Source organism: Sorex araneus, chromosome 1 (genome assembly GCF_027595985.1).
Source record: "Sorex araneus isolate mSorAra2 chromosome 1, mSorAra2.pri, whole genome shotgun sequence".
Lineage (NCBI taxonomy): Eukaryota > Metazoa > Chordata > Mammalia > Eulipotyphla > Soricidae > Sorex > Sorex araneus.
The window spans coordinates 363,156,775-363,169,802 of NC_073302.1; the positions used below are offsets into that span (position 1 = coordinate 363,156,775).

General features: G+C 39.3%; 1 protein-coding gene across 1 annotated transcript in view; it reads right to left on the reverse strand.

Moving 5' to 3' along the window:
- CREB5 (cAMP responsive element binding protein 5) overlaps positions 1-13,028 on the reverse strand; it is a 452,531-nt gene that overhangs the window by 358,594 nt on the left and 80,909 nt on the right. The window contains exons 2-3 of the mRNA XM_055123939.1: positions 10,083-10,154; positions 1,694-1,787 (exon numbers count right to left, since the gene is read on the reverse strand). Coding sequence (XP_054979914.1) covers positions 1,694-1,787; positions 10,083-10,136 — 148 coding nt within the window. The 5' untranslated portion in view covers positions 10,137-10,154. The remainder of the gene's footprint in view (positions 1-1,693; positions 1,788-10,082; positions 10,155-13,028) is intronic.

Genomic DNA, 13,028 nt, shown 5'->3' on the forward strand with positions numbered 1-13,028 from the left:
CAATGTCAAGGAGACTGTGGGTCCAAAGAACTATTTCTAGCCTAAGAAGAGAAATGGAAAATTTTAAATTACTCTGCTGTGATTTTAAAACACTTTTATTTGCATTCTTCCACAGTATTTTTGAGATAAACCTTGAAATAGACTGGGCACACAGAATCATTCCCATTTTAGAAAGAAGGAAAGAAAGAAAGAAAGAAAGAAAGAAAGAAAGAAAGAAAGAAAGAAAGAAAGAAAGAAAGAAAGAAAGAAAGAAAGAAAGAAGGAAGGAAGGAAGGAAGGAAGGAAGGAAGGAAGGAAGGAAGGAAGGAAGGAAGGAAGGAAGGAAGGAAGGAAGGAAGGAAGGAAGGAAGGAAAGAAAGAGAGAAACTGAAACCAAGAAAGACCCACTGAGGATCTGTGATCCTTGGTCAAGCTTATAGACAGGAGGCAACAGACCACAGTCAATGTTTAAGTTTCTTCACTGCTGGTTCCACATTTTTTTAATTGCTTGTACAACCTCTCAAAATGGCAGTGGGTGGGGGGCGAAACAAGTAAGTAATGGATTGACTTATTATTATAATTTCTGCTTGATTTGCTCAGCATTTGCTCAGTTATATATATGCATTATAATATTTAATCTACCACTTATAAAGCAGGTTTTGTTTCTTTTTAAGATTAGGAGTTAAAACAGCATTAAAATTATGACTTTGATAAGCAAATGTACAACACCCTACTGCATCAATTACCCACAATACAAAATCCCTACAGATCCTTCTAACTGGTCTTCTTCCCCACCTTTACTCTGACAATTGGTTCTATACTCTAATATCAAGGGATTTTTTATTGATCAGCATGGTCTATGTTCTTATTTTAAGTCTATGTGAGTGAATCATCCTGTGGTTACCCTCCAGTTCCATCCATGTTGCAGCAAGTGGCATGATTTCATCTTTTCTTATAGCTGCATGGTATTCCCTTGTGTCTATATACCACAACTTCTTGATCAATTCATCTGTATTTGGACATTTGGGTTATTTCCATGCCCTGGCTATTGTTCTAAGTGATGCAATTAATGTGCATGTACATATGTTATTTTGAATTAATGTTATTGGGAGACAGATAAAACATTGTTTCTTAGGTAAGGCTTCACTGACCAGCTGGTAGAATGTTAGCTCTGAACACAATCCCTAACCCCCAAAAAGAAAAAAATGTAGAATGATAATTCCTTCTGCTAAAGTGGCCAGTAGTTTTCCTTGTAATTCACATTTTGCCTATTTCATTTACAGTCCTTTACTTTAATTCAGGTTCCCATTGGAAGGTTCTCAAATCAGGAATCATATCAATTTAAACAACTCTGTGACCATCAGAAGAGTACATTGTGCATTATTAGATGCTTAATTAAAATGAATTAGTCAGTGATTATAGGTACATAATTTTTAAAGATATTTTAGTGGAGCCAAGTTGTTGTACAGTGATAAATATTTCACTTCCAAAAAACAAACAGTTGCAACTGTTCATTCATTGGAGTAAACACTATGCTGGATGATTACATTTCTGGTTACTGTTATTTTAAGTGCCTATACTCTGTTATTCCTCAGAAATACATCGTTTCAAGGCCCAGAAGTTACCACCGAAATAATCTCATCACAAATCAAATAAGTTTCTACATGTGGCTGATCTAATAACTCAAAGTCTCTTTGCCTGATTGGACCCTTACCTGATATCATATTGTCTGTTTTTATTGACGGGAACTTCAAAGTCATTTCATGCTTGTGCCTATGAATCATCAGATGGTCTTCTGTTGGGAAGCGCTGTCAGACAAACAGAAAAAGAGAGAGGGGTAAGGGAGTCATTCAGTTATGTCATACATCCATGTTTGCCATCATAAAAAAATTTTTGTACAAATATGAGAGGCAAAACAGAAATTTTGCTTGATAAAATGTGAAAGCATGAATAACTATAACGTTTAATTATTTCATGTGAGTAAAGATTCTGGAATGTTCCTTTGAATTCTATCCAAATGCATGCATCATTATTTCTGCTTCAGTTTACCAGGGGGTTAACCATGTTTCAGGGAAATGTTAGAGGCTGACTACTAATAAAACCCAGGAGGTCTTGTCTCTGTCATTCTCTGAGACCCTCACTCCTCCCCAAGGACTCCTTTGAAAGGCCTGTACTTCTTAGACAATCCTTGAGTATAATCAACTGTGATTTCATCACTGAATCCAATATATCATATGAGCCAGAGATATAGTCTGAGGAGAAACTTTAAACTTATATTAAACTAGAAGATAAAACAACAAAAAATGCATCAGCTATATTGATGGTATTAAAATAATATATACACATAAATATACTATCCCTTAAAAAAAAGAGAGGAGGGCATTGAATGACTACTTGTGATCACAGTAATGTGTAATGAAGGTAGCCTAAAAAAGTAAAATTCTCCCATTTCAACTAATACCTATGTGAATATGATTTTTAAAATATAAAAGTAGATTTAGACCTAAACAGCACAAAATTTTTGCAAAAATATTTTGAACTCATCCCTGGAAGTTACAGCTCTACACCATTCTCATTACAAAACAAAGACTAAGGCAGAATAAATATACCAGACATTATAGCATAATCTATAAATTAACCAAAAATAGAAGAAATGCATGAAGTAGGAAAAGAATTTTGATTCATGTCAGACTTGGGAAAGAAATACATGACATGCTTAAATATATGACAATTATATCTATGAATAAATACCATGACATTTTATAATATGTTTCTGTTTAGGAAAAGCTTGCACACTAATTATCTGATATTTATAATTATACATATGATTTAAAGTAACAGTAAATCATTTTCAATATTCTATAATATATAGTAAGCCAACACTACTTTCAACTTTCAAAGAATATTACTATGGCTATTAAAAAAATGTTTCCAAATATTTTCAGATGTTTTGACTTTTAGTCAAATGATAGGATTGGTTTTTCTGACCTTCTTAAATTTTCAGCGGCCATGTGACTAGTTCTTCTCACTGAGTTATAATGGAAGTGACATGTTACCCAGATAAGAGCATCTAATTCCTGGCACATGATCCTCTAGAAATCTCCCTCCCTCTCCCCTTTAGAATGACAATTAACAACATAGGAAAGAGTGATTCTTTGGTAATCTCAAATAATTCTGAGATTATGAAGAGAATTTCAGAATTCTGAAAGATTATGAAGAACATCCGGTCAAGCTGCTATAGAAATGTATACTTGGGCAACTGAATAAGGTCTTTGATGTTTTAAGTCATTGAAGCTTTAGTGTAATTTGTTACTGCTGCATATCCTAGCCTATCCTGAGAACTTCCCAAACTATCTACACTATCAAAGTAAAGTCAAAATCCAACAAATAACAACAAATGCTCCTGAACATTTCCAAATCCTAACAACTTACAAAATCTGTCAAAAACTTAGAAACCTTTCAGAAGGTTTCTCACTCCCTCTAGAGTACCACAGTTTCCATTGTACTTGTATAACATGGTAGAAATCTTTTCTCCAAATAGTGCAGATTTGTGTTTATGAGCTGAAGAAATTCACTGGGCTAAATCTTATGGAATATCCTAAAATGTAATTCTTTGAATAAATATAGATTATTTGACTGATAGATTAGAAAGGACAGAATTCACAAAGCAATTTATGACAATTCACAAAGGAAATTATGACAGAGTTCTGAATACACAGAATTCCAATTATAATAGCATATAAATATTTGCTGCCGGATCATCTATCTTTTTGGTCTGTATAACATCATACTGTTATTGCAAATTGAGCCTCATGCATGAAGGAACTGGCAGAGGAACCCAGGTCTGTGGGACCCGGGGCTGAGACCTACAAGGCTGCTTGGATCGGGACTGGGTCTCCTCCGTCCAGATTTTCCATCTCCCAGTAGCTAGGCAGTCACACCCAGGCGCTGCCCCTGGCACCGTGTAATCCTATACACAGCCAGCATCCAGAGACTTAAAAGCCAGCTCTCGGAAGAGAGCTACATATAGAGTCTCTTGCCTGAGTGCCTGGCTGTCTTCCCTGGGGTCTCTCGGAGAGGATGGGCTCCAGCTTCGCTCCCCACCCTGCGCAGAAGAGCCATGCTCAAGACCCCTCTCCACATGTTTGGACGAGCTTTCACACATGAAGGAACCGGCAGAGGAACCCAGGTGTGTGAAACCTGGGGCTGAGACCTCTAAGGCTGCTCAGATCAGGACTTGGCCTCCTCTGCCCAGATTTCCCATTTCCCAGGAGGTAGGTGGTCACAGCCAGGGACTGCCCCTGGCACCGTGTAATCCCACAAATGGCCAGCATACAGAGACTTAAAAGCCAGCTTCCGGAAGCATCTTATAGCCTACTTCTCCCTCTGGGAGAACCTGGCAAACTACTGGGAGTTTCCTGCCCATATGGGAGAGCCTGGCAAGGTCCCCACAGTGTATTAATATGCAAAACCAGTAACAAGCTGGGTCTCATTCCTCTGACCCTGAAAGAGCCTCCAGTATGACATCGTTGGAAGGACGAGTAGAGAGAGGCTTCTAAAATATCAGGGCTTAGATGAATGGAGATGTTACTGAGACCACTCGAGAAATTCAACGATGAATGGGATGATGATGATCATGATGATGACTATTATTGCATCAAAAAAATACATTACTAGGTATGGATTATAGAAATGGCTTAAATTTCCTTGTCAATCTATTGAAATCCTTATGATTTTTCTGGAATATATAATGAACAATTTTATAATATCCTTAATTCTATAATAGTCAATTTTCCTATAAGATAATATTATTATATAGACTAGTAATCAAATATGTAGTTATTATTTTAAAATTGTCAAGTGGCAATAGCGGGACTGGCACTACAATAGTGAAAGTGCTCAGGACTTACTTCTGGTTCTGTGTCCAGAGATAACTTTGGCAAGTTTTGGGGACTATATTGGGTGCTGCGTTGGCCACGTGCAAGGCAAGTCTCTTCCTATTGTACTCTTTATCTGGCCCCCAAAATATTTATTAAATAGTAATTATTTATCTAATCTTTTTCTTTTGGAGGACTAGGGTTTGTGCTCAGAGCTAACTCCTGTTTCTGCACTCAAGTGTCACTCCTGGGAGGGTGCAGGGGACCATATGGGTTGCTGGGATTGAACCTGGATTATCCGCGTGCAAGGCAAGACAACTACCTACTGAACTCTATCTTCAGCCCCCTCTCAAAGTTCTTATCAACCATAATTACCTTCCAAAGGAAACAATAGAGGGTATCCACAACTTTTTGAAATTAGATTGTAGGATATCAGCAAATTGTAAATAAGCAACGTGATAGACTCTGCAACAGATGTAGAACTGAAATGATTCACTAGACCTCAAAACCTGGTTAACTCAGAGGGTAAAATTATAGTGGACTTAACACTGAGCATGAGAAGACTGTTTCTCTTTATGTCTGGGACAAAGCTAATGTTTAATGAACTATAACACAAAAACTGTCCCAATATTATAGTCTGTTCCTAATACAGCAACACTTTGTGCCAATGAGAACAAAGGGTGCATGGGTGAAGGCAAGTGGGGAATCCACCCAACACCCCCAATGCAATGCAAGCACAGATAGTTCATCTTGACTCTGCTTCTCAATTCTCACCATTCTTTATCCTCCATGCAAACTTTCATGCTATGGAATGTGAATGCAGTAGTCATAAATGACTAGTCTCCATTTTCCTTTAACTAGACCAGAACCTTAGACTCACTGGCCAATTACTGTATTTTCTCAATTCTAATACCTCCTGAATTGAAAGATTTATTTATTTTTATAATTGCTTATTAATATAAATGGTTTTCACATTAGAGACACTGACTTTGGACTTGTCATGGATATTTAAATATGCAAAAAGTGAGAAGGGGAAAAAAATCGAAACTTTACCTTAAAACCAAGAAAGTATATAAATCCTTAATTCTCATGTTAACCCAAACTTTTCTCATAGTCCATTCTACTTTGCCAAGAAAATACACTGCTCTCCTTCACTGAGAAGCTCAAGGTCATTCAAAATGCATCCCCCTTCAATCTCAATTACCTCCACCATACAGTGCCATAGATCTACATTCAGCTTCTCCTATTTCAAAGGAATAAGCAGCCCTCACCTTCTCCTCCTCAGGATCCTCTACATCCCAAATCTTCTGAAAATTGTGGTTCTTCAAGTTTGTCTCTAATTTAAAAATAACCTCTCTCAAGTCGTTTCCTTCAAGGCTACCATTATATTTCAATGCTTCCCACCACTCCCTAACAGTCTTGAAGGACTTTTCCATGGCAGCCACCTCCACTTCCTCGCCACTCTGGACTCAGGCTTTTGCAATCAGGCATCTGCCAGGTCTCCTCTCACTGAGATTACTGGCAAGCACCTGCCTGCCAAATACAACAGCTCAGAACTCTAGTGTCCTTGCTCAGACAGTGCCAGGCATCAGGGACCACACATATGTGGATGTTTATTTACTTATACATTTCCTGACTCCAGACATGAACAAAGATGGTGAATAGCAATATCAGAAAAAGTGTGGGAGAACACCATTAGAAATAAGTAGTTGACTTCCCCAAAGTGAAGAGACCCCAAAAGAAGTAAGTAGGACTAAACCCCTATGTAAACCATCAAGGAGCATTGACAATAGAGAGCAATTTCCCCCCAAGGGGAATTTTGACAATGCCTGGAGACATTTTTTGTTGTCACACTGGAACTGCTACTGAGATCTAATAAGTAGAGAGCATAGCACTATAGCACTGTCGTCCCATTGTTCATCAATTTCCTTAAGAGGGCACCAGTAACATCTCCATTGTGAGACTTATTACTGTTTTGGGCATATCAAATACACCAAGGGATACTTGCCAGGCTCTGCCATGCAGTAGGGAGCATAAATACTATTAAATAACCTGCAATGCACTGGACATCCTTCCTACCCAACAGATGTATTCAGATGCCTATAGGACTGAGTCTGGAAATTCTGTCATATGGCTAAGTGACCCATGTGCCATTTTCCTTTCTCTGCCTTGCCTCAATATTAAATATTGCTAGCCACCTCTCCTGCAATGACTCTCCTCTCTCATTCACAAACCTGAGCACTATTGGAATCCTAACTCATCATGAACACTTTTGAGTCCTTGTTAAAGACTCCTGAGCATCCTATTTCCTTCAACTGTCCTTCCTTCAAGGACCCCTATTCCCTTTCTCTAGAAAAGTAAAACATCAATGTCCTGTGCAATTTCTTGTTGAATTTTATAATAAACCAATCAATTGATCAATGTACCATCTGCTTATAGACTTGATGACTAGACTAGAAGCTCCGTGAGAACATGGATATATGTGTCTTCTGCACATAGTAGATCCCCCAAATGTGTTGACTGACTCAAAGGCAATAAAACTATGTCACATCTTCATCATCAAAGCAAAACAAAGATTTCCAATTCATCTTATTCCCCTTGGTAATTGAATTTTCAGTTCACTTCTTGCAGTGTCAAGAATCCAACCAGATCCTCACACATACAAGGCAAATGCTCTAGCAACAAATTAAATTCCCATTCCATTCCTTCACTTTGCCTATTGAGATCTCGTTTTTTTTTTTTATTGAGTCACCATGTGGAAAGTTACAAAGTTTTCAGGTTTAAGTCTCAGTTATACAATGCTCAAACACCCATCCCTTCACCAGTGCACATATTCCACCACCAAGAATCACAGTATAGTTCCACCCCGTCCCCCCACACCCCTATCCCCCCTACACCCCTAGCCCCCCACCCCACCTGTGTAACTGATAGATTTCACTTTACTTTCACTTTGATTACATTCAATATTTCAACAAAACTCACTATTATTGTTTGGAGTTTCTCCCCCCTAAAGTCTGACCTGCTGAAAAGGAAGTATTTGATAATTTGTTTTCCATTGCTGAGAATGAAGAGATATGAGGTTGAGTGACCGCACTGGCGGCCTCACAGTTTTGGGTTTCTGTATTTTAGTATTTTAGTATCTAAGTCCAGAGAAATATCTGCCAGAAATTGCATCACTGCAAACTTGTACTTCTCAGTTATATTATATTCCACATGAGTGCAATCTTTCTATATCTGTCTCTTTCTTTCTGACTCATTTCACTCAAAATGATACTTTCCATGTTGATCCATTTATATGCAAATTTCATGACTTCATGTTTTCTGACAGCTACATAGTATTCCATTGTGTATAAGAAGAAATCCGAATGACTCAGAGGCACATGAGAAACTGTTCAACATCACTAATCATCAGGGGGATGCAGATCAAAACAACAATGAGATGTCATCTCACACCACACAGACTGGCCCACATCCCAAAAAACAAAAACAACCGGTGTTGGCATGGATGTGGGGAGAAAGGGACTCTTCTTCACTGCTGGTGGGAATGCCGACTGGTTCAGCCCTTTTGGAAAACAATATGAACGATTCTCAAAAAATTAGAAATTGAGCTTCCATTTGACCCAGCAATACCACTCCTGGGAATATATCCCAGAGAGGCAAAAAGGTATAGTAGAGATGGAATCTGCATTTCTATGTTCACTGCAGCACTGTTTACAATAGCCAGAATCTGGAAAAAACCAGAGTGCCCCAAAAAAGAGATCCCGTTTTAAGGAAACTTAAGTGGAAATTGGTTTTATCTTTCTTAGGTAAAACAGTTTTCTGCCTTTTCAGTGGAAAATCCCGAACTAGCAGCATTATCCCCAGGGGCTTCAAAACTTATGTTTTCCCAGCAGAGAACCTACTAGAGCCTGAGCCAAGGACTCTGGTTTCTCAGTGACAGGTGACATGGCAGCATAGTAACAATGTCTCATGTTTCCAAGGCAAGACTCCTAGCATCCCTACCAACACTCTGGAGAAATATCATAAGAAGGGCCCTCTAAGAGCTTCTGCTATTATTGATCCTAGACAGGAAGATTCCAATCTACCAACATTACCCCGCTTCCACACAGTTGAGTGGGGACTGATTCCATGTGAAATCATGCAGTTTAGAGTGTAATATATGGGAAAAATGTCTGTCTCAGAACTCTAACTTCTTCTTTATCCTCTAAAATAAAGATATCAGCATGACAGTGACCACATGTTGTCACTTTTCAAGGACTAGATTTTGACAATTTCCTGAAAGTCTAGACCGCAGAGGTGACCAAACACTCACCATCAGAGGTGAAGTATGAAACTCTGACTTTTAGCGGCTTGAGTGGTAGTACAGCAGATAAGTCACTTGCCTTCTATATGGCCAACCTGGATTTGATCCCCAGAGTGCCAGAGAACCTCCAGGAGTGACCCCTGAAGGGAGAGCCACTCTCAGCAATGCTGAGTATGTCCAAAAACACAAAAGTAAAATATAAGTAAAACTCAGATTTTAGGTGACCATTAATTCCAGTTCCTCTCGGAGAGCTACTAGCTCCTGCCAGCAACAGCACAGCAGGAGGTAGTAGAGGGCTGTAGTAGTCAGAACTGAACATGCAGTCTGTGCAGGTTGGCACCAGGCACAGAGCATCTCTGCCTCTCTCAAGGAGGCCCTGCCGTAGCCACCAGAGGTAACGTGAGGCTCAACCTCCCACAGCAGTCCAAAAGGTAAAAGATTAAATAGGTTGGAAAAAGTCCTGAGGCTTCTGAAAAATGATTGGGGACTTGTTTCACTCCAAGGGAAAGATACCGCTAAAGAGAAATCAAGTCTCTGCTGGTGAACAATGCCACCCACAACCCAAAGGCCCAGCATAAGGGGCTGGGGTGAGAGCAGGCACCTCCTCCCCTGCTCTCTACAAAAACAATCCTGAACATCTGGTGGGCAGGATGCATCTGGCTTACTTCCAAGGGGAAGTTCTGGGTGGAAATGACCAACGAGGATGGGTTTCAGAGGCTGTAAGGAAGTAGTTCAAACTGTAAAGGGGTAATAATGATCATCATCAGAATAATGGAGATAATGTTGGCAATCGTAGCAATGATGGGACAATCTGACAAGATTCCAGTGTAGAAAGTCGCCGGCAGCCGGTGGCCCTGCCAAGAGAGTGGCTCTGCTGCTAGCAGGGGCGACCTTCCAGCCACAATGAGGGTCCCAACACTCACCTGGGAGCAGCCCGGGGCACTGCAGACGAACGGCCTCTCCTGCTCCAAATTCATCTTGGATTCCTCATAAATCTGAAGAGTCGGGGGAGGGAAGAATAAAAACAGAAGTACATGAATATCTCCTGCTTGTTCCTGAGAAGCAAGAGAGTGGCAATCACTCAATGTCCCCTTAATATGCCAACTTCCAGATTAGAGGAGACACACATTCCAATGAACCCAAGCCCCTCCTGGTTAAAGTGCAGTGCAAGAGGCTCCCTGGAGCTCACTTGAGTGTCTACTGTTTACTGTGTGGAGAAGGAAGGGGCCCTGGGCTGGAGGAGTTGCAGCAGGAAGCTTGCTTTAGGCAAAGCATCTGGGATGGGGGTCGGGTTTCAGGTCTGATTCCACCAAGGCAAGAGGATTCTAAAGCCAAGTTCACCTTCATCCTTTGGCACTGGCTACTTAGGACTGCAAGAGATGGGTACGTGGCTGTTAGGACCAATCCTGAGTCATGCACAAGTATTCACCTAAACTGACTACATCAAGCTTTCAGGGTGACCATGAAAAGGCACAGCAAATGGCTCTGGTAGCCAGCCACAGCTTTATATTCCCTTCATCTCAGGCCTTTGGATCCTCAATAATAATCATCTTGAGTTATTCAGGGGAACTAGAAATCTGATAATGCAAACAACATTACCTTGGAACTTTTGTAAATTCGGTTTAACAAACTGATTTAAAGTTGATATTAGGTTTAGACTGCTGTTCTAGATAAGTTATCTGGAATCATGTTGCTCTGAAGGAAAAATCCTTATGTTCTTATCTTGGACAGATGTTAAATTTCAGAGCAATCTATCTATGTGTATGGTCTAGGTTCTAAGGTAAGTTCATTAGACAAAAACTGAGCATAATAAAATTACCCCTGCAGAGCCGAGCAGGTATCCCTTTATGGTTACCAGTCTTAAATAGTAACATAAAGATTTTAAATATCATAAGAAGTACTGTGCAAATATTGGTTATACAATTTAAATCACTTCCTAAACCATACTATGTGCCAATTTTAGAGTTGAGTTTATATAAGTTGCATGTGCTGCCATAGAATATGGATCTACAAGGGAATTAAAATTTGTGGCTGTGTCTCTGAGCACAGGAAACAATCTGCTTTCATAAAATGCTACAGTAGGAGATTCCAAAGCATTCCTAGGTCACCTTTGTCCCTTGAAAAGGCAGATCTGCTTCAATTCAAGGAACAGTCACCCTTTGTCCAAAGAACCGTGATTATCTTGTAAAGAAACCAGGTTTGCTTTGGAGGTCATTACACCCTCCCCCAAACACTGATGAAGTTCACTTATATTCTTTGGGAAATAGCTCCATTTGCTACTTTTCTAAAACACAGTGGAAAGAATTGCCTTCAACAGCACTGCTAGTCAGATATAAAAAATAAATAAATAAATAAGTGAAGACACAAACTCCCCTCACATCATTTGTCCTTCTCATCACACAATTTTCGCCATAATATGCCCTTTGCACTGTCCATTTGGAATGACTTCCCAATGGTCACTTATCAGCACAGTAACTTAGCATCATTTGACACGTAAGGCAATTGTCTAATATATTTTCTCTATTATCTAAATCTAAAAAAAGCACAAAATATCTATGGACACTTCCCATTTATTCTTCTCTAAGGAAAGTCATGAGCAGTTAAAATAACTTCTCCTGAGCCAGGGAGAAGTCTCAGTGAGCTGGAGCACACACTTTGGATATAGGCACCTTAGGTTTAAGCCCAAGCACAGAAGAGTCCTCTAAGCACCACTGGGAGGGACCCCCAGAGCACTGAGCTGGGTGTTATCCAAACAAAAAAATCAATGGAACAACTCCTCTCATTCAATTAATTTTGTCATCATGTACCCTACAACAGCAATCTTGAACCTGTTTATACCCACAGACCGCCACCTCCTGGTTATAACACTGGTTATCAGACCATCTATTATAACCAAGGTGATAGATCGGTGGATTTCAGCCTTTCCATCTTCCTTCTTGAAAATGCTGACAGCTTTCTTCTAAATCTTCAAATAAAGGGCAATGTTAAAGTTTAGAAGATGATCTCAATCCAAGACAGAATCAACTGCAGAATAATTGGTTTTCCATTAATCCAATATGCTCTGTTTTTCTAGTGAATTTTCCTCCAAGCTTTCCTAAAACTTTTCTGTCTTGGTGGCCAGGATCTATCTGATCATCACCAGGTCACTCGATTACTCTATATCTCTATTTTCCCTCCTTTACAAGGGCATAAATGTCACTCTTCAGGAACCTCATTCCTGTGTCACATTGATCATTTAAGGGACTGATAAGTCACTTCTAAATTATGAATAAAGGTCTATATATGCATTGTATTGTTAACTATGTGTGTATGTTTGTGTGTGAGAGGGTGAGATGGTGGACGTTGTATAGACAGGTAATACCTAACTTCACTCATTTTTTTACTCTCCCCTACTTATATACACAATTTGCTGTAACCTGATCTTTCTTGGACATTACCTGAGAGCTTCGGTTACCAATGAAGTAAAAGAAGGCAAATCCTCATCATTTTACTAACAATGTTAAGATTTACAAAATATGCAGGTACACTATATGCACCCCCATGTGTGCTGCACAATTATTTACAGAAGCCAAGAAGTGGAAATAACCTCAGTTCTCTCAGAAAAATGCACAGATACAAAAGATGTAACATATGCACACAATGGAATGCTATACAACTATTTTTTAAAGATAAAGAGTGAATATTTTGCTAACTGAAATAAGGTAAAGACACACATTGTATGATTTCACTCATGTGGAAGGAAGATAAGAAAGAAAGATTATGAGTAAAGCAAAATAAAAACAACCTTATTGATTGCAAAAAATAAAATAGTAGCAATCAAGAGGCAGAAAGATAATGTAGGAGTATGGCTCTTGCTTGCATACAACTGA